Source organism: Pipra filicauda, unplaced genomic scaffold (genome assembly GCF_003945595.2).
Source record: "Pipra filicauda isolate LSUMZ 115617 unplaced genomic scaffold, ASM394559v2 scaffold321_size1097455_pilon, whole genome shotgun sequence".
Taxonomy (NCBI): domain Eukaryota; kingdom Metazoa; phylum Chordata; class Aves; order Passeriformes; family Pipridae; genus Pipra; species Pipra filicauda.
The window spans coordinates 521,590-546,428 of record NW_024104445.1 but is presented as its reverse complement, the minus strand read 5'-3'; the positions used below and the strand labels follow the sequence as shown (position 1 = coordinate 546,428).

Below are 24,839 nucleotides of genomic sequence, written 5' to 3'. Positions count from 1 at the left end.
TTGGGTATCAGGGTCCTTTTCAGCCTGATAAGGGCAATGCAAAAGTTCTTAAAAATTAAAGTCTTTTGGGGCCATGTTGTACCCGAGGTTCCTTTTCTCTTTTGGCTAAGAACAAGGGAAGATCTGTCATTTTTGACAGAGGACGCCTCGCAGCCAATCGGAAGGAAGGAAAAGCCTCTTTTTCAGAGAAAACAAACTTTTTTAGGCAAAAGTGAATATATTAAACTTATCTGGAAAAGGGTGGGATATTGTGAAACTATAAAATGTGTGGAATTTAAACCCAAAGGGTCTTTTTCCCTGGAAATTCGATGAGAGGAAGACCCGGCGCGCTGAATAAATTCTTCCTTGTTTCTTTGTTCCCTGAGTTTGTGCCGTCTTTCTACGTTTAAAAGAGGGATTTTTCCCACACAGGTGATCCCCGGGGTGGGGGCTTTCATCTCAAAGTCAGTTCACTCTGAGCTTTCTAGCCAAGAAGAGAGTGAGTTGGCTCTACTTGTAGCCTTGGGCTGAGGAGAGGTCACTAACTGAAGGTGAGAATTCCTCCTCCCTCGTGGGGATTTTGCTCCGTGGGGGAGGAGAGTCACTCCCAGCATTCTGGCAGACAAACAGAACCAGCAGACTGAATCTTAGAGAGCAGGGCTGGATGACGTGCACAGCGACCTGCACTGTTGTCCCCTTGCCCCTGGCTGTGTCGAGAGCCTCATATCTGCTTTGGTACAGAAACCTCCCAGCCCCAATCCTGCTCTGCCCACGCCGAAGATAAGAGGAGCCAAGTTATCCTCTGTGAGGACTGATTACAGCCTAATAGCTTTTAATGAATAAATTACCATCCACACGCCGTGGTCTTTGTTAGATGGAGCCAAAAGCAGCCCCACTATTCACACTTCAGAGCTGTAGTTTGAGCCTGGACTGTGCCCAGTTCTGGGCCCCTCAGCTCAGGAAGGACATTGAGGTCCTGGAGCAGGTCCAGAGAAGGGCAACAAGGCTGGGGAAGGGACTGGAGCACAAGTGCTGGGAGGAGAGGCTGAGGGAGCTGGGGGGGCTCAGCCTGGACAGGAGGAGGCTCAGGGGAGACCTTCTCACTCTCTGCAACTCCCTGCCAGGAGGGGGGAGCCGGGGGGGGTTGGTCTCTTTTCCCAGGCAACTCTCAGCAAGACAAGAGAGCTGGGTCTTCAGCTGGGCCAGGGCAGGTTTAGGTTGGATATTAGAAAGAATTTCTTTGCAGAGAGGGTGCTCAGCCATTGGAATGGGCTGCCCAGGGAAGGGGTGGATTCTCCATCCCTGGAGGTTTTTAAGATGAGACTGGATGTGGCATCAGTGCCATGGGCTGGGAACCACAGCGGGGCTGGATCAAGGGTTGGACTTGATGATCTCAGAGGTCCCTCCCAACCCAGCTGATTCTGTGATTCTATGATTCTATGATTCTGGATGTGAGTTATTGCCTTCCTGTCACAAATCCCAGGTTTACTCTTCTCCTTTTGGGCACTGCAAAGAGCTGCCTGTGCATCTGGAGGGTTCAAGGGCTGACAGAGGAGATGAGCAGGAAGATGTGTGGATTTTTTGTCTTTTTTTTGTCTTTCAATCACCTCATTTAAATGGGAGGGATAATCTCCTGGCAGTCAGAGCATTGGAACACCCGGAGTTTGCCGAGGAAATGAAACCCCTGGCTGTCACTTTGCCTCATAAAGGGATGATTAAGGAGGGGAAGCTTAATGTGTTTAACTGCAGTTAATTTATGCAACCATTGCTCCCTGCAGAAGAAACACTCCCAGAACCATTTCCCATGGATTGCCACACCCACCCTGGAATGCCCAACCTGCTGGATGACAGGAGAGCCACACAGGGACTTTTTTCAAGGACATGGAGTGCCAGGACAAGAGGGAATGGTTTCATGCTTAGACTAGATGAGGGAAGGAATTCTTCCCTGTGAGGGTGGGGAGGCCCTGGCACAGGTTGCCCAGAGAAACTGTGGCTGCCCCATCCCTGGGAGTGTCCAAGGCCAGGTTGGACAGGGCTTGGAGCAACCTGGGCTAGTGGAAGGGATGATTTTGAGTTCCCTTCCAACCCAAAGTCTTCTGTGATTCATCTTACTCACCCCAAAGTCAAAGCAGTTGAATGAAGAGTGGAAGTAGTTCCTTGGCCCCAGTCCATACATCTTCAAAGACATCTCAGTAAGGAACAGCCCCAGGAAAACAAACTCTGCGAAATCTGGAAACAGGGAACAAGAGATTAAATTAGTCCATGAGACCTCGGTGGGCAGATCCCTTCATGTGGGGAACAATGGTATTTTTGCACAACCCAGAGTGACTCCTGGCAGAAGAAAATCCCTCTGCAATGGCAAACAAGACCCTGAGGAGAGTTTCCCATCATTATTTCTGTGTGTCCATGAGCTGTGAGCAGCCTTCAGGAGCTGTGCTGTGGGATGGTGGCATGAGCATTAAATAATATGCTCACTGTTTTTATAAAGGAATTTCAAAGGAAACCTCTGGATCTACTCTTTCTAAAGGTCTAATTTAATTGCACAGATAATGTTTTGCAGTGATGTGTTTGGGCCTTCTGTACTCACAAGAGATGGACACTTTTGGGTGTGGGGTGTTGAGTTTCTGTAACATCCTCTGCTGATAAAAATACCTTCCTACCCAACAGAACTGCTGACTCTGAGGGCTCATATTCAGAGGTGTTGTGTCTACTGTTACCACATTTATTTTTATTATGCCTTTATAGCCCTATAACTGTGGAAGAACAAGTTCTGTTTCCTTTGGCTTCACATATCGCAGGCAAATAAGCTGTGAAGCTTTTGAGGGGAAAATTTATCACCCATGATGAAACAAAGGGCTGGAGACTTCAATTTCTAGCTGAAGTTTTCAGGGCTTGAAGCTACAGAACATACCACCTTTGGCGTTTTAAGTTTGGATCTGGAAGCCAATTAGCAGCAGCAAGAGTAAAACATTAAAAACAAACAAAAAAAAAGGCACAAAAAACACCTCCAGTACCAAAACCAACCCAATAGAATAAGGCAAACCTCTCTCTCTCTGGAGAAGAGATGAAGAAAAGAATCAAACCTCAAAGGGTGGAGATCAATCACCTCTCTCAGTGCAGCACAGGAGGCTCCTGGATGTTGGAGCAGCAAAGTCTCCTGGAATTTCAGTTTTACCATTCCAGGAATGATAAAGACAAGATGGAGCCAAACTTTTCTCCAAGGTGCACATGGACAGGCAAGGGGGGATGGATACAAGCAGAATCAAGGGAATTTTCAGCTGGATAATCCTGAATTCCAGGGCTTTGTAAAGTGGGGAAGCAGAGGGGCTGCTCTGCTCCCTGTGAGCAGGGACAGCACCCAGGGAATGGCTGGAGCTGTGCCAGGGCAGGGTCAGGTTGGATCTCAGGAAAAGGTTCTTCCCCCAGAGGGTGGTTGGCACTGCCCAGGCTCCCCAGGGCAGTGGGCACAGCCCCAAGGCTGCCAGAGCTCCAGGAGGGTTTGGACAAGGCTCTGAGGGACAGGGTGGGATTGTTGGGGTGTCTGTGCAGGGCTGAGGGGTTGGACTGGATGGTCCTTGTGGATCCCACCAAAGGTATTCCATGATTTTGTTATTCCATGATTTTATCATTCCATGACTTCCTGCAACATGTGGCTTCAGCTGATGAGTGTGAGGAGGGAATGAGGGTCCTTCCAAAGTGCCTGGATTTCCCTCCACCCTCACCCTCCACGTTCAAGTGGAGTGAGCACAGTTGGCCCAGGGCCCGTTTTGCACTGCTGGGTGTCTTTGGACATTGCTTGGAAAATACAGCTTTAATTAGCAACCAATAAAAAGGGGGGTTAAATCTTAAATGACAGACAGTCCTGGAATATCATGGGCATAAAGTGAACTGAAATGCAGGAAGCTTTAGTGACATGAGAAAGGTTTTATTAACACCTCAGTGAGGAGCCTGCAAGGACACTTCTGCCAACATTTGCACAAGGGGAGGAAATACCAGGAGAGGATTAATTGTACTGTGTCACCTCCTGTCCTTGAAAGCAGGAGCAATGTCATTAAAGGAGAATATAAGGGCAGAGTGTTCACATTGGAGGAATAAGATGACAAAGTAGGAGATCTGCAAAGTTCTCAGCCTTTTTCCTGCCAAGAGGCAGCTCCTTCCTCTGGATCTCATGGTCACATGGAGGAGCAGCACAGCTCCATCTCACTTGGAGCTTGGAACCTGCCAGGAGAAGCCTGGTCACCCCTGCACCAACTTGTCTCTCCTTTCTGACATCAGCTGCAACAACTCAGTGAGAAAACAGTTGTTTCTAATACAAGGGATCCCAGAGTAGGGAATTATCCATAATTATGCTGGCAATCCATCCAAATATCCATCTCTCTGCTCAGTGAGACCCCTCCTGCAGAGCAGCCTCCAGCCCTGGGGAACAACATCCGGAGGAGCTGTTGGAGCAAATCCAGAGGGGGCCATGGAGATGCTCCAAGGGCTGAAGCCCCTCTGGAGCCAGGCTGGGAGAGCTGGGGGGGTTCACCTGGAGAAGAGAAGGCTCCAGGGAGAGCTGAGAGCCCCTGGCAGGGCCTGAAGGGGCTCCAGGAGAGCTGGAGAGGGACTTTGGTTTCACACTCAGCAGAGCTCAGCAAGCCCAGTGGTGTCATTGGAATGACTTCCATGGGAAGTCTCCCTGTCCCGAGGATTGGTGTCAAACCAATGCTTTGAAGTCAGTGTTTAATTAGCTGATAAAAAATCACAGGGAGAGGTTGTAGATCCTACAGAAAGCACAGCACAGCCTCCACCTGTGTCATGGCTCAGTCTGGCAGGACATTTTCACCCTCTTTGTCCACCAAACTCACCTTTCAGAGTTACATGTCAGGGCCACCCCATTTTCTTCCACAGAGTAACAAAAATCCTTGTAAGTGTTTTTTAAGTGTAATTCTCACCAGCAGATCCCAGTGCACTTTGCCAAGACAATTATCACCATTTCAAAAGGATAAAAGAAACAAGGATTAATGGTCAGTCACCCATCCAGCAGAAGGGTGAATAAAACCAGGTATCAGCAAGTGTAATGTTCCATCATCAGACTGACACACCCTGCAAACACACGTCCAAAACCAGAATATCAGAGGAGAAAAGAGCTGGGAAATGGCCTTTCTAAGCAAAACAGATCCAAGAAATCTTTGGCTATGTTAAAAAGAAATAAAATAAAGACAAGGGGAAATGTTTAAAACTCAGAGCATCTCAAAAGGCAATTTCCTTCTGCTGCTCTTGAAAGAGCCCCACTCGTCCTTTCACAGCTGATGGATCCCATCAGGATCAGAGCTCAGAACTGGCAGCAGGAGCTGCATCTCAGCAGGTACCAGATGCTACAAATCACAGCCCAGTGAGGACAAGGGATGAAGGCAAGGAAAACACAGACCCAGAGAACTCCTCAGGCAGAAGGGACTGACTCTGAATCAGCTGCTGCAGCAGAAGGATCAGACACACAGTTCCTTCTGAGATGGCCCTGCCTATGTAATTGAAAAAGCAATTTTGTTGTTTGGACCTCCTGGTATTCAGACCCCACATGTAATCCAATCTGCCTTAAGCAGAAGCATTTTGTGATGTGATTTAAGGAGGAAAAGTTTGATACAAACAGTCTAATTTAATTTCAGATTTGTGCTATTGGCAAAGGCCAACACACATTACATCCCATCACCCCACGTGTTTGAATTTGACAGTTCCCAGCTCCTTTTTGTCAGTCACCCAGGGATTAATTCCATTTCTGCCCCATCTCCAAGTCCAATGTCTTTAGAAGCAAGTGCTGAGCCTGACACTTTGGTTTCCTCTCCTCATCCTCCTCACACATTAAACCAACCAGGAGAACCTCAAAGCACAACTTCCCCCTCTTTGACCAAGCAGATGTGAAATGCTCAGCAGACATAAACAAATATGCTTCAGAAAGCCTTTTCCTTGCAAATTCTCTGTTTGGATACCCAGAGGGAGCTGGTCACCTACTTCAAAGGCAACCACAGCACCAAAAAAGGCCCAGTTGCCCCAAACACATAGTTTTGGCAAGGCAAGCTGTTCTCAGGCCATAATGGTTAAAAAAGTGTTTGCAAATATTGTGTTCATCAGAAAAGACACATTCTGGGGTTTGGTTTTAGACTGACATAAATTAAGGAGCCAGTTAAGGATCCCTGCAGTTTTATTTGGAGAAAAAAGCAGAGTTGCTTCATGAAGGGAATCAAAAAAGGCCTAATTGGCCCTAAACACGTGGTTCAGCCTTACATGGCAAAGGAAGGTGTTCTCAGACCATAATGGCTAAAAAAGTGGTTTTGAATATTGTGTTTATCAGAAAAGACACACTCTGGGGTTTTTTTTAGACAGACACAAATTAGGGAGCCAATCAGGAATACCTGCAGTATTAGTTGGAGAAAAAAAGGAGAGTTGCTTCATGAAGAGCATCAAAAAAGACCTAATTGGTTCAGTCTTGTGTAGAAAGGGAAGGCATTCCCAGGCCATAATAGTTAAAAAAGTGTTTTCAAATATTGTGTTCATCAGAAAAGACACACTCTGGGTTTTGGTTTTAGACTGACATAAATTAAGGAGCCACTTAAGGATCCCTGCAGCATTAGCTGGAGAAGAAAGGAGTTGCTTCATGAAGGGAATCAAAAAAGGCCTAATTGGCCTCAAAGACATGGTTCAATCTTGTGTAGCAAGGGAAGATGTTCCCAGGCCATAAGGGCTAAAAAACTGGTTTCAAATATTGTGTTCATCAGAAAAGATGCACTCTGGGGTTTTTTTTTAGACAGACACAAATTAGGGAGCCAATCAGGAATACCTGCAGTATTAGTTGGAGAAGAAAAGGAGCATTGCTTCATGAAGGGCATCAAAAAAGGCCTAATTGGCCCTAAACATGTGGTTCAGCCTTACATGGCAAGGGAAGGTGTTCTCAGGCCATAATGGTTAAAAAAGTGTTTTCAAATATTGTGTTCATCAGAAAAGACACATTCTGGGTTTTGGTTTTAGACTGACATAAATTAAGGAGCCACTTAAGGATCCCTGCAGTTTTATTTGGGGAAAAAAAGCAGAGTTGCTTCATGAAGGGAATCAAAAAAGACCTAATTGGCCCAAACACATGGTTCAATCTTGTGTAGCAAGGGAAGACATTCCCAGGCCATAATGGCTAAAAAACTGTTTTCAAATATTGTGTTCATCAGAAAAGAGACACTCTGGATGATAATCATGGGTGGCTGCATGAAAAATATACTTTTATAGGGAGCTGCAGCTTATTTAACCCAAGGTCCCTGTTTCAGTGAGCAGTGTCCATGTGCAGCATGGCAGAATTCCTATTTGGCACTGGAGTCCTTTCCATCCAGAGAAGGAAAATCTCTGATCGAATTTGGGGATAATTACAGGGCATAAAGTATGTCCTGTTATCCATCACAGCACAAGAATTCAAAGAATTTCTCATCAGCTCTTTCAGGCAGACCAAAGAAATCCCAAGCCTCTCTCTGAAGCTCCTGCAGCTCTTTTTCCAAAGCAGTTGTAGTGATGTGGAATATCAAGCAGGGAAAACTAATCAGAACAATTCAAAACAGAAAAGTTAAAAGAAAAGACCAAGGGAAAAATGAATCAATGCAAGACCCGGAGGCTTTTACCAACCGTTCTTTAAGTAAAATTAATTTGTAATGTAATTAAACTTTTCCCCAGAGGGACAGGTATAATTGAATTAGAGGTGCCTGGGTAGAGTTTCAGGATTTAGAGGATCCTCCCAGACTTTACCATGCTCCTCTCCCACTGCTGCCCTTCACAAAAAGCCTCCTCAGTTCATTTCTAAGCACCTTCCACGAAACAACACAATTAGAATTTATTTCTCTCTTGCTCTCCCCCAGACCAGCCAAGTCCTGCTCCTCTGCAGTGAAGTTTTCTCCTCATGGATTAACTTTCAAGCCATTTTTAAACTCTGCCACTCTTACAGTTAAAGGATTTTGCCGAGTATTTCCAGGGGCTGTTTAAAATCCCCTGGTTTTGTGCTACCTTGTTCTGCTGATATCTAATGATCTGAGCACAAATCTTGGGCACAACAGGGTTTTCAAGAACTCCTCGAGGGCTAAACCCCAGCTGGGCTCCCTCAAAATGTGTGTGTGATGCAGAGTTATTCCAGCAGGAGAGAGAGGAGCCAGCTCCAGCATTGCAGTAACAAAACAACCAGCCCAGTCCCACACATCTGAAGGCCTAAAATATTCCCTGAATTCAATATTGAAGGTGAGATGGGCAGGAAAGGTGATGCTGTGAAAACTTTCCCTCAGGAAACTGGATAGAAAGCTGTAGGTCATCACTGACACAAAGACAGGCTTGAATGCAGAACCACAGCTCGTCATCCTGAAATTTGGGAGGGTTTGGAGGCACAGGACACTTGTAATTTAAGAGGTTTGACTTAGAGGCCATTTCAGCAGACAATTCTCAGAAGTTCTTAGGTCTAAAATTACATTACAATAGGTTTCTTCCCCCAGTTTCCATTACATTATGGATAAGACAGACCAGGGACAATCTCCCCCAGAATGAACCCACAGTGTCTCTGCTTCATCTTGGAGAAAACTTATCTTAAAAAACAAAACAAAACCCAAACCAAACAAGCAAAAAAAAAAACCAAACAAAAAAACCCCACAGCGAACAAAAATTATCTGATGTGTGTCAGAATTTCCAGGAGGGCCATTCATGGGGAGATTTAAATAAGATGTTAAGAAAAGATTGTTTAATCAGAGGGTGGGGAGGCCCTGGCACAGGTTGCCCAGAGAAGCTGGGGCTGCCCCTGGATCCCTGGAAGTGTCCAAGGCCAGGTTGGAGCATCCTGGGCTAGAGGAAGGTGTCCCTGCCCATGGCAGGGAGTGGAACTGGATGATCTTTAAGTTCCTTTCCAACCCAAACCATTCTTTGATCTCTGGCCTCTATTCTCTCTGTCACAGTGACTAATCCTGTACCTATTTAATACTTAAACCCGTACAAGAACATCCACAAACCCTCTGCTTCCTTGGATATTGTGGTTTTGTCTGTGACCCCCCTCTGTGCTGCCCCTCCCCAATTCCAGTGGTGGTCCCATCACTGTTTCTCTGCAGCCACTGATATTTCTATTAGTGAATTTAAGGGATTGATTTGGGAAACACCTCTCCAGACCTTTCCAGGTCTTACAAGGAAATCCCCTCACAGTGGTGCAAAGACAAGCCACAGGAAGCACCTCTGGCTGGGGGGATGCTGAGAACTTAACTCCCGAGAAATCCCAAGTTTCTTTGGGGATTCTCTGACTCTTCCATTCAATAAAAGGCCATGGGATCCCTCACTCTCAGCTCAGTGATACTCCAACACCAAGAAATTAAAGTTTGCTGCCCAAGTGTTTCTGGAACTAATTGGCATTGCAGAGCTCCCAAAAAAGGCACACACCCCAGTCCCTGATTCCAGGCACGACACTATTTCAGCCTTCCCTGCTTTTGTAGCTTGGAAGCCTCATTTGTGGCCTCTGTCCCAGATAAGTTTCCCACCTGGAGGTGCCTCTTTAATTCTAATGGACAGAAAGCTCCTTTCCAGCTCTCCCAGGAACATGGAGGAGAATTTGCTGGCTCATGGATCCCTTTGTGTTCTCTGAGAAAAGTCACTGCATGAGGTGCTCCCAAAACTGAGTCCTGGAAATCCGAAGCCTTTCTTTTTGGAGTTGAAAGACTTCAAGTGTGTGTGGGGGTTTTTCTAGACATTTAGGCCTAATTCAAGAGGAAATCCTAATCCTCAAACTTCTAATTACTCTGCCAATCTGGCTTATTAATTCCTCTGTTAAATTTAGGTAATGAATAAGCAAGACTGACTTTTCTGTATAGTCTGTCTCTCTTTTCAGTCTAAATCTTGCCAAAAAATAAAAAAGCCAAACCCAGATTTGAAAGAAGTTCCTGTCCTTCTTATGCATCTCTCATTATATCTCCATTTACCTGATGATATTAAATATTTCAACAAATATTAATAAGGACATTTTTGATGTCAGAGCAGTTGGTATTCTTGACCTTTTAGGTCTATTAAAAAAAAAACTTCAAAAGTTTGCTTCTTTGTAATAAGGTAAGACCCAAGGATCTGAGGCAGGAAATATTTAAGTCTCTAATTTAGATAGAAATCAAGGAAAATTAGGCAGATAAGTATCTTTAAAGATCTAAGCTGAAATGATTAGACTTTTTGAAATATTTGAGATTTTTTTCCTGGTCTTCTGTTCTCTTGTTTCATCAGTTTTACTTCACAAATTCTGCTCTGGTCTCATCTCAATATCAAGTGTTGAACACAAGGATTTGTTCCTGGCCTTTTTACAGAGGCAGAAGTGACCAAACAAATGGCTCTGACTTCCAGAAACAAACTCCCATCCCTTCCCTTCAGAAGGGAGAATTCTCAGTGTCCCACTTTCAGGGTCACCACGTTCTCTCCTGAGGAATTTCTACAAGTTTGACAGGAATTTTTAGGTTTTAATTTTAGGGTTTAAGTTTTCTAGGAATCCTACCCTACAACCTTCATCAAAATACACAAAAAAGGTCCATCCTCCACCTTCCATATTTATTTAAATCAGGTTTTGTGAGCCAGGCTGTGACCCCAGGGAAGCACTGGGAGGTGTGAGGGCTGTGAAGGCAGAAAGCCTCCATTTATTATTCATCACGAGACAAAGCCAGATGCGATTTTCAAAACACAAAAAAAATCACCTTTCAGAAGCACTTCTAAACTCTCTGAGCTGAACTGGCAGGTGACCACAGGTGAAAATAAAAGCTGCAGCACAAATACAGTATCATTTTCTCTCTGGTGTCGTTTCCATCAGGTATTTTCACAGAGGGCACCGTGACATCCCTCCCCCTAATCACACCCCATCGGTGAGGAGGGCACACAACAAAAAGGGATCTTCTGTAAAGTTGTAACCTTTTAAAGACCATGCCAGTCATCACTGAACCGTGGGGAATTAGTGTGGGGTTCTAAGAGCACAGACAGAGGTTTTTGTCTCACGTGGTGCTGTCCCAGGGACACCAGAGCTGGCAGAGCTTTGTGCCCCCAGCAGGAACCACCCCTGGAACAGATCAAAGTGGCAGCAATTTGCAGTTCTCTGGGCAGACACAGGTTGGGCAGAGCAACCTGCCTTTCCCCAGGGGAAAAAAACCTCCCCCTCCTTTCTGTCTGACACAGAACAAATCCTTCCTTCTTCCTGCAGGATTTACATCTGGTTGAATCTGAAGTTTGAAATAACCTTTGGGATATTGTTCCCATCTCAAACCAACACCCTGCCCTGGGGCATCTCCTCTGAATTGTGTGATTGAATGACTGGAAATATGATTTGAGAGAGAATTGGGATTGTTCAGCCTGGAGAAGCTTTGGGGTGACCTATTTGTGGCTTTCCAGGACCTCAAGGGATCCTAAAGAAAGATGGAGAGAGACAATTTGCAAGGGCCTGGAGTGACAGGACAAGGGGGAATGGCTTCCCACTGCCAGAGGGCAGGGTCAGATGGGATATTGGGAAGGAATTCTTCCCTGGGAGGGTGGGGAGGCCCTAGTACAGGTTGCCCAGAGAAGCTGTGGCTGCCCCTGGATCCCTGGAAGTGTCCAAGGCCAGGTTGGACGGGGCTTGGAGCAACCTGGGCTGGTGGAAGGTGTCCCTGCCCATGAGTTGGAATGAGATGATCTTTAAGATCCCTTCCAACCCAAATAATTCCATGATTCTGTGACTTATGAATTACTAGAACCACTGACTAAAGCATTTCTGAGCCTGTGCTGAGGTGACCCTTGGGAAGCTGAACCCCAGAGCTCCCGAGTGACCACAAATTTCCTCAGGGGAAAGGTGGAGTTTCCAGTACTCACAGAGGGCAGTGGTGAGCTTCTCCGGCTGGTCATAGTGCACCATGGCCACACAGAGGGTGTTGAGGGCCACCACACACAGGACAATCCAGTAGAAGCTCTGAGCCTTCACCATGCGCCGGATGAAGAACCGGAACATCTTCTCTTTCCTCCTGAAGTAGGACGAGCTCTCGTTCTTCCCGCTCTTCAAACTGGCGCGGGCAAAGGGAGACCCTGGGACAGAGAGAAGAGTCACCACACCCCACCCTGGCAGGCAAAAGGCTGGAGGACATCTCCTGGGCACACAGAGCCTCTGCCAAGCACCGGGAACACGGCTGAGCAGAAAGCTGGGCACGCTGGCCACGGGCTGAGCGAGGGCATCTGGCTTGGGATGGTGCCATGAGGGATGAAGGCTGGGGTTTTAAAACTTCATGAGTCAATGAATCAGTGCCCAGCTCCGCCATCTAAAGAAACTGGGCTTCCAAACCTTTGGAACAATCCCGATTGCCCCAGTAAAACTCATCCCTCGGGCTGGAAGGACAGGAAGCACCAGGCCCGGTGGTGGTTCTGCCCGTGGTGTGGAGCACGTCCTCGTGGAGCTGGGACCTGGCAGCAGGAAAGCTGGTCCCTATTTCTCCTGCTCCAAGGACCAGCCCTTACTGCTGAATGGAATGAAGTCTCCTTATTTCATTCTCCAACTGCTTGTATTTCCTGAGCAGAGGCCTCGATCTACCTCCCTGCATCAGATTTTGGGTGCAGCTACTCATTTGTACCAATTCTGCCTAAACCAGATGTATTTCCACTCTGGTTTGAAACCCTGGAAAGAGCCAAACAACAGGAAGCTGATGGAAGAAATTCTTTCTGCTGTTCAAATGAAGGATGAAAGGGCAACCTCTGGCCAGTGCTGAGCAGGAGAAATCAGCACAGGTTAGGAGTAAACACATGGAGCCATTGGGGTTCCTCTGCAACTGCCACAGATGCTGTTGCAAGCAGGGAAAATCATGATTGTTGCTGTCCACTAGTTGTGTCACGCTCTGCTGGCCCTCAGGACCTTTTTTCAAGCTGATTTGTGGCAGGATAACACACTATTACCCTTCCCCATCGTGGGATGGAGCATCCCTGCAGGAAGGGCTGAGCAGGACACATGGGCCTGCCTTGGACCAAGCAGATGATTTACATGGAGATGGCTGAGTTACAGGAACAAAGTGTTCTGGCTGCAGCAGCCAAATCTTGGGGTGTGAGCACCTACATTTCAGCACTTGGAAGGGGCAGGAATCTCACCCTGTTTCGTGCTGCAATAACATCAAACACAACACCCATAGAAAGGATGAAGCATCCAGATGTGACAGCAGCAGGTTCTCCAAGCCTCACAGCTCCACAGGAGCATGATGTCTCCCCAGTGGAACGTGAGCTCTCCACTCCATGGCCCATTTCTGGCCACCCACCAATACACAGAGCTGGCCTTGGCCGGGCTCTGAACAAAGTCCTTGCAGAAAAGCTTGGTTTGCTGTTCTGTTAGTTTGCTAATCCTGCCTTTGGCAGTTTAAAAAATAAATCACAGTGCTCCTCCATTGCTCTAAGACAAAAAAAAGAGCTCCAGTTTAGGATTTTGGCTGCACTGTTTAGCAGGTAAAGAGCTCTCAGATATTCATGCCACTCTGTACTCCCAGATTTGCAAGGGAATAGTCTCATCTCCTCCACTGATCTTTCAGAGGAGAAAACCAGTTTGTATTTAAGCTGATCTAACATAGAAAATATCCACTTCTCTGGGCTTTGCTGTCTGGGAATCCAGACAAGTGTCCTGTGTCTGGGACAGCGTGGAGGGTGGGAAGGCAGAGAGAGCAGCTGCACACTTATTAGTGTGGAATGAGAGGCTGAGAGTTGGGAGAAGAGAAAAGAACAAATGCTAAGAACAGCTCCAGAGAACACATTGGGAAGTGTTCAGCACTACAGAGCTTTATAATGCAGTTATGAGGCTCCTTGAGGTGCTTGTGTTGGAATTCAAGAGCCAACGGGCAGCGAGAGCCCTGTCAAAGCCTCTCCCCCTGGTCTGCACCTTCCCCTGGCACTCAAGAATGATGCTGCTGGTTCTTCCACCCTCCTTCTGCTCCCACCAGAAGACATCACAGAAAACCAGCCAAAAAACCCCTTTGCTCAAAAAAACATATTCTTCATGCATAATTGCCCACGTGCTGTGATTGTTTGTGTTCTGCAGAGCCTCAGCCTCTTCGGGAGCCCGCGAAGGAGCTGCTTCATCCATCTCTCCTTCTCTGTCTCGTTCCATGAATCAAAATCAAAACCACTTTTCCCAAGTGGGTGAAGCACTGCTGTTATTTTCCCTGCCATATGCTCCTGAGACAGTTCCCAGCTCTGCAGCAGATTATTCACGAGCCCAGATGCTCCGTCATCCGTTGCCACCTGAAATGCCTGAATTCCAAGATCTGTTGGCGTGGCATGGGTGCCCAGAGCCTGGAGGGACTTGGATGGGAATGCAAAGAGCTCGTAATTATTGCAACCACGGACAACTGTTCCAAAAATGACCCTTCCTTGTTATCCATGCAGGGATCCTGGGGGAAAAAAAAATAACCGAACCAACCCAAAAATGCACACGGGTGCTGCATTTTTGCCCTCTTTCAGCAACGAGCCTCTCGCAGGAGTGTCAGCAGTTTAGGCACAAAACCTGCAGCCTGGGGGACCGTGGGTGATGGTGTCAGGAACATGCCAAGCAACATTCAATTCCTGCAACCAGGTCTTGGTTTAAAGGGGAAAAAAAAAATCCCAGCAGCAGCTCTAATCCCTTAAAATCTTAATGCCAACTTTCCAAAGGGCAGTCGAGGCACTCGTGCTTTCAGAACTCTGCAGACACAGACTCTGAAATGAACTGTTTGTGCCGCTGCTCTTGTGCTCCCAGGATTTGCTGCTTGGTGGGAAATGGGCTGCCAGGATATTTCTTTGGAAGATAATGAGAACATCTGCTGCTCCAGCAGCAAAACCATGTCCAGACTCAAACAACAGGGCCAGGGAGAAGCAAAATACCCAAGTGCAGAGCAGGCAGGAGATGTGCCCCCAGCCGGGGAGGAGCAGCCCATGGCTGAGAGGTGTCTCTGCTGGTGTCCAAACAGCTCCCTGAGCTGGGAGCTGTGGGCTCAGAGCCTGCCAAGCCCTGCCAGCCCCAGACCTGCCTCCTGCCTCTCCACCTGCCTGTGTCTCAGGAGGGAATCAGCTCTGGGAACTGCAGGACAGGCAGCACCCCCATAGCCTGGCCACGTCCTGGTCTGCAGAGCTGAAGACTCCACATGCCCCACAGGGCAGGATGCACTGGAGGTGTGGGGGTGACTGGGTGCACACTGGTGTGTATCTCCACATCTGGCTTGAAAAATGTAGAGAATTGCTTCAAGATCTTCTCCTAAGGCAAAAATGAGGGAACTGGGGCCACTGCCCAGGGTTTCCCAGTAATAACTCACACAGCAAGGGCTGCAAACCCACCCCTGTGCGTCGGTGGCAGATGGGACTGTGTCCAGTTCCTCCAACAAAGAGCCTTAGCAGCGTCCTTGGACAGATTTGGGGTTCATTAGCATGAACAAGCGTGCTCCAAGCAGAATCCCGGGATGGGTGGCACAGCAGGGATTCTCCCAGCGCCGGGCAGGGCTCTTGGAAAGGTGCAGCATGCAAGAGCTGAGCCAGGCAGCGCAGGGCAGAGGGTGAAGCCACGGAGCCCTTTGCTTTGGGAAGTCGAGGGGACTTCTCCTTCTTGAAACCACAGCTTCTGGAGCAAAGGAGCCTCTCAGAGGAAAGATGGCATGGACAGGTTTGGGTGGAGATCTGAACCTGGGGCAGTGCGAAGCCGGTACTCACCAACGGAGCAAATGTCTGTGAAATGGTCCTCACCTTCTTCTGCATGAATCAGGTCGTTTTTGCTCTTCTTTATTGCGGCTCTTTTCAACACTGTGTGCAAATTAAAGAGAAAATGCCCCGTGAGGATGCAGAGTGGATTCTCTCTCCCCCTCCCTTCGCTCTCCAGGGCCAGCATTTCCTTCCCAATGCCAGCTTAGAGCTCTCACACAAGGGCAAGCCGGAGCAAACCGGACAACCTACAACCTTGCAGGGCCCAGTGCTTCGGTGTCGGGGTCCTTTAGCTGTTTGACCTTCCAGATCTTGAAGGTCTGCCAGGAACGGGGCTGGGCGCTCCCGCTGCCCCCAGCAGATGCAGGAGGGTGGGGGAGTCACTGCAGCTGCTGGAGCTTTTAGCACAGCAGAAAGGCTGGCCAGGGTCACTGGATCTTTGTGAGCCCCAGTGGGTGAGGAGATGAGTGCTTCCATCCATTAAAGCCATTAATGCTGTTTACAGTGGGCACCATTAAGGAGTCAGCATTCACGGGCTCCGTTTAAGCACCGAGCAGTGCCTGGAGGAGCAGAAACGCTCCGAGAGAAGCAACTGCCACAAATCAGGGAGCAGCCTCTTAATAGCACCCAGTGTACAATCCCTGCCCTCTGGGGCTGCTGTAATTCTTTGAAGACACGCTTCTCCCAACAGCATCTTTTGTGGGGAGGGCAGACATCCCTACAGTGTTTTATTCCGACAGGGAAAGAGGCCGGCAGCCTAAAAGGCTCGGAGAGCTCTGCACTGTCCAGCCAGTGCACGAGGGGTGAGGCAGGAACAGTGAGGATGCCGGTCCCATGACCACCTACCTGCAGAACCTCGAGAACTGGCAGAAAAAGATACGTTGATACAGTTTGGTAACAGGTTCAAGACATACAGTAACTAAGCACCATTTTCTAGCAGCAGTAAGACACCCCACGGTGTGGTGATACAGACTGGTCAGAAGGCACACACAGCAAACCCACACACTCTGAGCCACTGGAGTCTCCTAGAGAAGATCCCCTCACTCTTCACACGGATTTCCCTGACACGGAAATGGATGTGCTGCTTCCTGCACGGCCAAGGCAAGGGTTGGTTCTTTGGTTGCTCAAACACCCAGAGCATCACCTGGGTTCGGAGAGGCTCGAGGAGAAGAGGATGCTCTGAGCCTGTGATCTGGATCCAGGGGTTTTTTTTGGCAAATAACCACTTTTGCACCTTTCTTCCCCACCCAGCTCTAGGCTGAATCCTCAGTCCCAGCAATACCAGCTTTTGGGTCCTCCAGGCTCCATCTGTCCCAGTACACTCCAGCATATCCAGGCCATTCCCAGCACTGGAATGTAACCTGGGAGTAAAATTTTACAACACTCCGTGGCATGAATTGAGCAGCTTCTTTATCTTCTCCCCCAGATAACTCCTACTTGTGTTTAGCAGTGTGCCATCTCTAGAGGCACCCTGGATGCAACAGCCCTCTGTTTTGGAGACTGAGAGGATTTACCAGCATAGACATGGGCTGCTCCACACCAGTTGCTTCAAGGCTGGGAATGTTGCCGGGCTCCTTTAGTTTAGCGGGATAGAAGGAGCCTTAATGTCCCTGGGTCTTGACTTGTCCCCACCTCTAGTTTGCTCACACCACTCAGCTTTCCGGGCTACTCTTCCAGACGCTCAGGGCTAAGAGCTGCACCCACGTGCTGGACGAACTCCCCCAGCGCACACGACCCACACACACACACGAAGACTGGCCAGGCACACCTCGAACCCTGACCTCCTGCAGCCCCAGCTCTTCCGTCCATCCCCGAGTCCTCCCCAGGTGCAGGTCACCAGGCTGGCCAAGGCGGACCAGCAGCCGGGCGCCCGCCGCCCCGAAGGAGCCGGAGCACAGGGTGCAAAACCACCCGGGAGACACCCCCGGTGACCTGGGCACGGGGGGCTGTGGGGTGAGGCTGCCCCGCTGTGCCGCCTGAGCCCCTGGTGATTTGCAATCCACTCACTGTTGTAGCTGCTGCCGCTGCTAGTCTCTGCCGGTGCCGTGCCTTGGTGGATCGGCCCTTCCGAGGCGGCCCTCCCTGACAGTGAATGGGAGGAGAAAAAAAAAGAGGAGGGAAGAGGGAGGGGGAGGGGAAAGGAGGAGGAGACATGGGAGGACGAAAGATGGTCAGAAAAGGGAGAGGGAAGAATCTTTAACTGAACTTTGACTGGCTGGCGCGTTCCTACGAGCTCATCGCTCTCGGAGGCACAGGGAGGGCAGGTCCTGTGGCCTCGCTCGGCTCGGTCCCTCCAGCCTGGGTCGCACGTTGGAAGGTAGGATCACCACACCCTGTTATGTCTTACTGCTTACAGCTAACAGGGGTCTTAGTCTCTTTGTCAAATCCGTTTGGAAAACCTCGGTTTGGAGCCCTGCCTTCTCCTGGTCAGCGCGTTCCTCCTCTGGCATCCGCTCTGCAGCCTAACCCCCGCCACGGCCTGGGGGTGGGACACGGCCAGCCCCGCTTGGACAGGCTGACGGGTGTCCCTGTGGTCCCACAGGCAGCGTAGGGACCGACCCCAAGGGCAGATCCCCACCCCAGGGCGGTGTCACATGACTGCTCATCATCCACCTGCAACCTCGAAAGCACCCGATACGGGCGAAGGGACTCTGCAGCCCCATCTCTGCCAAGGGCATGCAAGAGTGTGTTCCTCACACCCTCCTGGGCACAGTGGAAGGCCGTGGCACTGTCCAGCAGCTGAACCTCTCACGTATCACAGGAGGAAAACGGCACAGCAAAGGGACCTACCGTCCAGAGGAGATTTCTCTTCTGCGTTCTTGTCTTCCTCCGCCAGCATGACCTCCTCTGGAAAAGATAAAACAGCGAGGTTCAACCTCAGGTTTATCACATCCCTGCTCTAAAACCAGCTGCCACCTGCCTTACCCCCTTGTATCACCCAGTTACACCCAGCCTGGGGAGGAGAGGATGGCTCAGAACACTGTGCCCCTCTTGCTCAGGGGAAGGATGTCAGACAAACCACTGGGAGATGTAGCTCTTCCTGCATGATATTCCTCTTCACAACCACCCACCCAGTCCAGTTTCTCCACCCAACTATCATCCACAAGGGACTTCTGGGTGCCAAGAACCTTCCTTCAGACCCAAGAAAGCCACAGGGTGGTCCCTCATGTCCTGTCACATGGGAGACACCGTTTGAGAAGTGAGAGATGCTCCACACCCGTTGCTGCTCTTCTGTCTCCATCAGCAGGACCAGGACTCAGCCCAAGGGTAACAGATCTCTTGTGGCACAGGGTGAGACAAGCAGGGCCAGCTGCTGCATGTCAGCAGTGCCACATCTCAGGAGACACAGTGTCACCAGAAAGCCACCACGTCAAATCTTTGTCCAGTTAAAACCCACAAGGTCCCGGGGGGAGCTCTGCTCAGCACAGTTCAGGCTGTGCAGTGCAGGAACACCATCCCTGCTTTCCACTCATGTGTGATCTCCAAAATACAACTTTAGACTTCCCTAAAGTAAAAAAAAAAAATCATAAAACACTGTAAAAACCAACCTCCCAAAAGTGAATGATTTTTATCTGAGTGAAAGACAACCAAGTTTCCTGAGGTTTCCCGGTGCAAATGTCATCACCCAAGGCAGTTTGCGGAACACACCGCGCTGTGCCAGCACTGGAGAAACACTCAGAACCACAGACTTTAACTTGCTGCTGGAAAAATTACGTGAGGATTTTCTAAAGGACAACCCAAAGCAAACAAAACATCGAGTTGGAAGCTGGTGATCTGTACACTTCCTTCTATTATTATAAATGACAAAATCCTCCACGTGCTTGGCACGGATATGATTTGACTGAAATATCTGATGCCGTGTTCCCACAAAATTTTGCTTTAAAGTCCAGTTAAGCCGGTCTAGATTGAAGGGTAACTAAAAAAAATATAGAGAATAAACACAAACAAACCACAGGCCAAACATCAAAGTGTGTAGCTGAGAGCTGTCTAGAAGAATACTAGAGGGATCAGCCTTATATAAGCCTATATAAGCCACACAAGCCTTATATAATCTCTTTATTAATCATCTGGGAGAGAGAGTGAATGATACATTAATAAGACAGTAAATTGAGAAGCCTGAAAAATAATATCCAAGGACTGAGGGAGGCTGGAAAGGCAAGAAGAAATAAGAAAGTGCAAACTAGTGCATGAGAGACATGGAGGAAAGAAGAGCTGAGAGAGGGTTAAAAATGTCAGGTGAGCTAAAAACTGCACTTTAAAAGGTATAAAATCCTTCCAAAATCCCACAAGACAAATCAGGTGCTTTTTGAGGCTTCTTAGGATGGGTCAAAAAAGTAAAATGGGCTTTTGTAGACAGTTCAAGAGACTTCTGTGTCAAACCAGCACCTCTTCAAAAGTCTGGCCCAGGGAAAAGCTGTACCCATGGTTGGGGCTAAAAATGTTGGAAGGAAATAAAAAGCAATTACCAGTGAGTATGACTGTCCTAAACCATGAGGAAGGGATGGCTTGGACATGGACACCCCTTCCCAAGGGCTGCTGGTGTCAGTGGATCCTCACCCACAAAGGACAGGTTCCTAAGAGATAACTGCAAACCAGCTGGGCCTCTGCCCCAAACTCAGGGCCCCGAGTTGGTGCCCAAACACATCTCCATCCATGGACACATCTCCATCCATGGACACATCTCCATCCATGGAAACATCTCCATCCATGGAAACATCTCCATCCATGGAAACATCTCCATCCATGGAAACATCTCCATCCATGGACACATCTCCATCCATGCACACATCTCCATCCATGGACACATCTCCATCCATGGACACATCTCCATCCCAAACTCATCTCCCTACACAGACACATCTCCATCCATGGACACATCATCCATGGAAACATCTCCATCCATAAACACATCTCCTCCCATGGGCACATCATCCATGGGCACATCTCCATCCATGGACACATCATCCATGGACACATCTCCATCCGTGGGCACATCATCCATGGACACATCTCCATCCATGGACACATCTCCATCCATGGACACATCATCCACGGATGCATCTCCATCCATGGACACATCTCCATCCCAAACTTATCTCCCTACACAGACACATCTCCATTCATGGACACATCTCCCATGAACACATCATCCATAGACACATCTCCATCCATGGACACATCTCCATCCATGGACACATCATCCATGGACACATCTCCATCCATGGACACATCATCCATGGACACATCTCCATCCATGGACACATCTCCAGCACATGGGCTCAGTTTTACTGTTCCCTTTACAACCCCAGGTTCCACCAATGAAACTCCCTCAATCCCAGCTCTCCACCCCCATTGCTCCCCAGTTCTGTCCTTTCACAATCACTCCTGTGTGCCTTGAATCCTCTGGGAATCCCAAGGAACACATCCACCCTGGAAGGACTTCTCATGGGTTTTGGGGCCTGCTAAAAAGCCAGCTCAGCAGGACACTCAACACTTCCAGGAGGGGGTTTAACCACACAGAGGATCAGAAGCTGATTTGCCTTTAGTCATCACCAAGCCTGGAAGAGGATAATTGGAATGCCCAAAAAACCTCCCAGACCAGTGACTCTACATTAGAAGAAATATTCCACAAAGAGATGTTGTCAGATCAGCCACTTGGAGCCTCCAGACAAAGGTTTCACCAGGATATCAGAGCGAGAGGTGTCTCAGCAGTGACAGAGCTGCTGGTCATTAAGTACTGGAAGGACTGGAAATAAAGACAAACCTGGCACTGAGGAACTGGAAGGTGAACAATACAGGCAGAGCAGCAGAGAAATGTGGTGCCCCTTTGGCATGGGGAGAGAGGACATTGTGGGCTCAGATAACTCAGTTCAACAGGCAACAGAAGTTGGGGGGAAAAAAGGAAGAAAAACTGACTTTAACTGTCAGACTTGGTAAAGAGAAAAAAAATGAATAAATATACAGCCCTTAGAAGAAGCTGCCACACTCTCATGGGGAAATCTAATTTGTCTTTCTGGCAATTATCCTTCTTTGCCATCTCACACACGTGTCTCGTTGGTGTAGGTGGCTTTTCCCACCTGGATCAAAGGACTTGTTGCTCTGTTTCTTCTCAAGAAACCTGAAAATTCATAAAGCTTTGTCATGTCAAGGGGCAGCACTGAAGTTACAGTGGGCTGGGAGAGAGAGGTGAAACCATTCCCACAGCCTGTTACTCCAGGAGAAGGGAAACCCTCGGAGTCAGTGCTGGGGGAAAGAGCTGGAAAGAATTAAAATGCAAAAGACACACGACTTGATTAGCCCTGAACTGAAAGACTTCTGAGCAGAGCGTTTTCAAACTGATGCATGTCCTTGCAAGATAAGAGAAACATCTTCAAAAGACTATTTGTGGGCTTATAAACTCTTTAGTCTGTGCACAGAACTTCTGGTTGGAAATGCAGCGTGACAGCCTAATGGATGTTACAGGTTTGGGGAGTTTATTGGAGAAAGTGGTGGCAAAATCATTTGCATGGATTACATGGCTTGGCTTCACCTCTGTTTAATTCCTCTGAAAGGCACAAGTGCCTTTAAACTGAAGGAAGGTAGATTTAGATGAGATATTGGGATGAATTTTCCCTTGTGAGGGTGGGGAGGCCCCAGCACAGGTTGCCCAGAGAAGCTGTGGCTGCCCCAGCCCTGGAAGTGTCCAAGGTTGGATGGAGCTTCCGACCCAAACCAGTCTGTGATTCTGTGATAATATAATTCAAATTACAGAGTAGGTTGTGAGAAACATTAAAGACACTTCAGAGAGGTCAATAAATTATAAACATGATGTTAAATTAAAATCCTTGTTGGCCAACAGGAGGTAGTGTAGAGATGGAGTGATTTTAGTCACTCACATACTTGGTCTTAAACCAGTTACAGCCCTTGGGGTAAAAACTTGAGTACTACCAAGGCCAAGGAAAATGCCTTTCCAGCTCCAGCAACTCAGAATATGTCAAATATTACAGAGCAGAAACAATCTAAGTATTGAGATGCCATTTGATAAACCACTGGAATGCAGCTTTTCACTCTTCCCACCTTACATCAAAAATAAACGAGAAAAAACAAGCAACCAAAATGCTCAGGAAGGTTCTTATAAGTATTAGAAGCCTGGTGAACCTTCCATGGGAAGAGAAGGGATGGAGCTGATTGGTTCTGTGTGCTCCGGAGCAGAGAAAATAAGAGGACACAAGGTAGAGGGAAATTAAAGAAAGAAAAGTAATTAAAAGAAGCACAAAGTGCACTCCTGAGCTCTTCCTCTCACTGCAGAAAGGATTTAAACTGAGGGCAGGACACAGTTTGGTGGCTTGGTTTATTTTTTCAAATCAAACCAGCTGTTAACATGTGGAACTCTTTGCTACAAGAGTCAAGGATGGGAAGGATTTAAAACCCATTAGATATTCACACGAATAATAAGAAAACCCTCCAGAGTTCCCTCAGAGCAGAACACCAGGACTTTTGCTCTTTCCTTTATTGCATCTCCCTGCCTGGGGCTGGGCCAGGAGATTTCTGTCCTTCCTCCACCACAGTCCTGGACAAGGAAGAACAAAGATCCAGTCTGAAAATTCCAGATCATTTCCCAGCTGAAATCCCGGCCTTCAGAGCAGAGCTGGGAAATCCCTGTCAACGGCACAGTCCCAAATTTCAGAGCCTGAATTCTAAACACTCCACTCCCTGTTCTGCTTTGCCTTCACACTGCATTTGGTATTCAAAGATTTTATTAACACTGCTAAGCTGATTTTAATTACTGTTATTATTCAGCTGTACTAGGAAGCTTTTTTATATTCCTATTGTATTTTCAACAATGCCTTTACACAGTATTTTTATTATTCCCTGATTCAGCTCTTTTGCACACACTTCCCTGTTCTACAAAACCTTCTGGATCTTGTGTTATTAAACTACATCAAAAGATGTGCATTTTACAGCAGTTTTACTCCGTGTTGGTGTGGCATTTATTCAGCCCTGGCAACACAGAAATAGAAGAGCCAACCATTCCCACGGGGATGCAAAGCTGGAGCAGGGATTGATTGTACATTTTATAACTTTTCCAGCTCAACTTTAACTCAAGTCCAGCCGATGATATCTGCATGATGATCCCTGCGTGGCTCTTCTTGGCAAAACAGGCACCTAAATGAAAGCTTTGTCCCTGTAAGGGAGTTGTCCTCTTTATTTTAAAGATGGCAAACCAGGATTCAGAGACCAAAAATCACAGGAGCCTTGAAGTAAGATGGCATTAAACCAAGAACCACAGTGCACTCTGCTCCAGCCACTGCACAGACCACTCATTAATTTGAATTTGAGGTCGCTGAAAACAATGAGGAGACAAATGATAAATGGAAAGGGAAGTGAACGATTCTTTTTCTGATTCCTGCAGAATCCCGGAATGAGGAGTGGCTGCCTGGCTGGGGGCAGTTGCTGCTGAACAGTCCCAGGGAATAGAAGCCTGACAATAATAAAACTGGTACTCAATTGTCACTTTGTGCAGGAAATAATGGGCTTGAGCCACCACACAAACAGCGGCTACTTCGTCCTCTTTTACATTTGAAAGCCTCAGTTTTCCCCTCTGGCCGGGTTGTCAGAGCTCATGCCCAGATCTGCAGAGAAACCTCGGCAAACCAGAGGGCTGGGAATCACCAACCCTGGGAAGTTCAACAAGGGAAGTGCCGGATTCTGCCCCTGGGATGGGGCAGCCCTGGATATATGGACAGAGTGGGAATGAGAGGCTGGAAAGCAGTGCTGGGAAAGGGCCCTGGGGGTCGTGGTCAGTGGCCAGTTGGCCCTGAGTCAGCAGTGCCCTGGCAGCCAGGAGGGCCAAACGTGTCCTGGGGGGCACCAGGGAGGGGATTGTCCTGCTCTGCTCTGCCCTGGGGCAGCCTCACCTGGAATGTTGGGGCAGTTTGGGGTGAATATACAAAATAAGGAAGATATTGAGCCATTAGAGAGTGTCCAAAGGAGGGAACGAGGGTGGGAAGAGCCTTGATTTGAAACTGTGGGAGGACACTGAGGGCACTTGGGGTGTTCAGCTGGAGAAGAGGAGACTGAGGGGAGAGCTCAGGGCAGTTCCAGCTGCCTGGGGAGGGGCAGAGGAGGGGCAGGGACTGAGCTCTGCTCTGGGGGGACCAGGGACAGCAGCCAGGGAATGGCTGGAGCTGTGTCAGGGCAGGGTCAGGTTGGATCTGAGG

General features: G+C 48.2%; 1 protein-coding gene across 18 annotated transcripts in view; it reads right to left on the bottom strand.

Annotated features, from left to right (window-relative positions):
* Positions 1-24,839, bottom strand: part of CACNA1B (calcium voltage-gated channel subunit alpha1 B) — a 309,392-nt gene that overhangs the window by 124,740 nt on the left and 159,813 nt on the right. For 9 of the 18 annotated variants that reach the window (XM_039383719.1, XM_039383720.1, XM_039383721.1 and 6 more), the window contains 5 exons: positions 18,430-18,486; positions 17,647-17,721; positions 15,652-15,741; positions 11,821-12,030; positions 2,096-2,208 (listed from right to left, as the gene is read on the bottom strand). In XM_039383719.1, coding sequence (XP_039239653.1) covers positions 2,096-2,208; positions 11,821-12,030; positions 15,652-15,741; positions 17,647-17,721; positions 18,430-18,486 — 545 coding nt within the window. The remainder of the gene's footprint in view (positions 1-2,095; positions 2,209-11,820; positions 12,031-15,651; positions 15,742-17,646; positions 17,722-18,429; positions 18,487-24,839) is intronic. The other 9 variants (XM_039383726.1, XM_039383734.1, XM_039383730.1 and 6 more) reach the window with 3 other exon arrangements.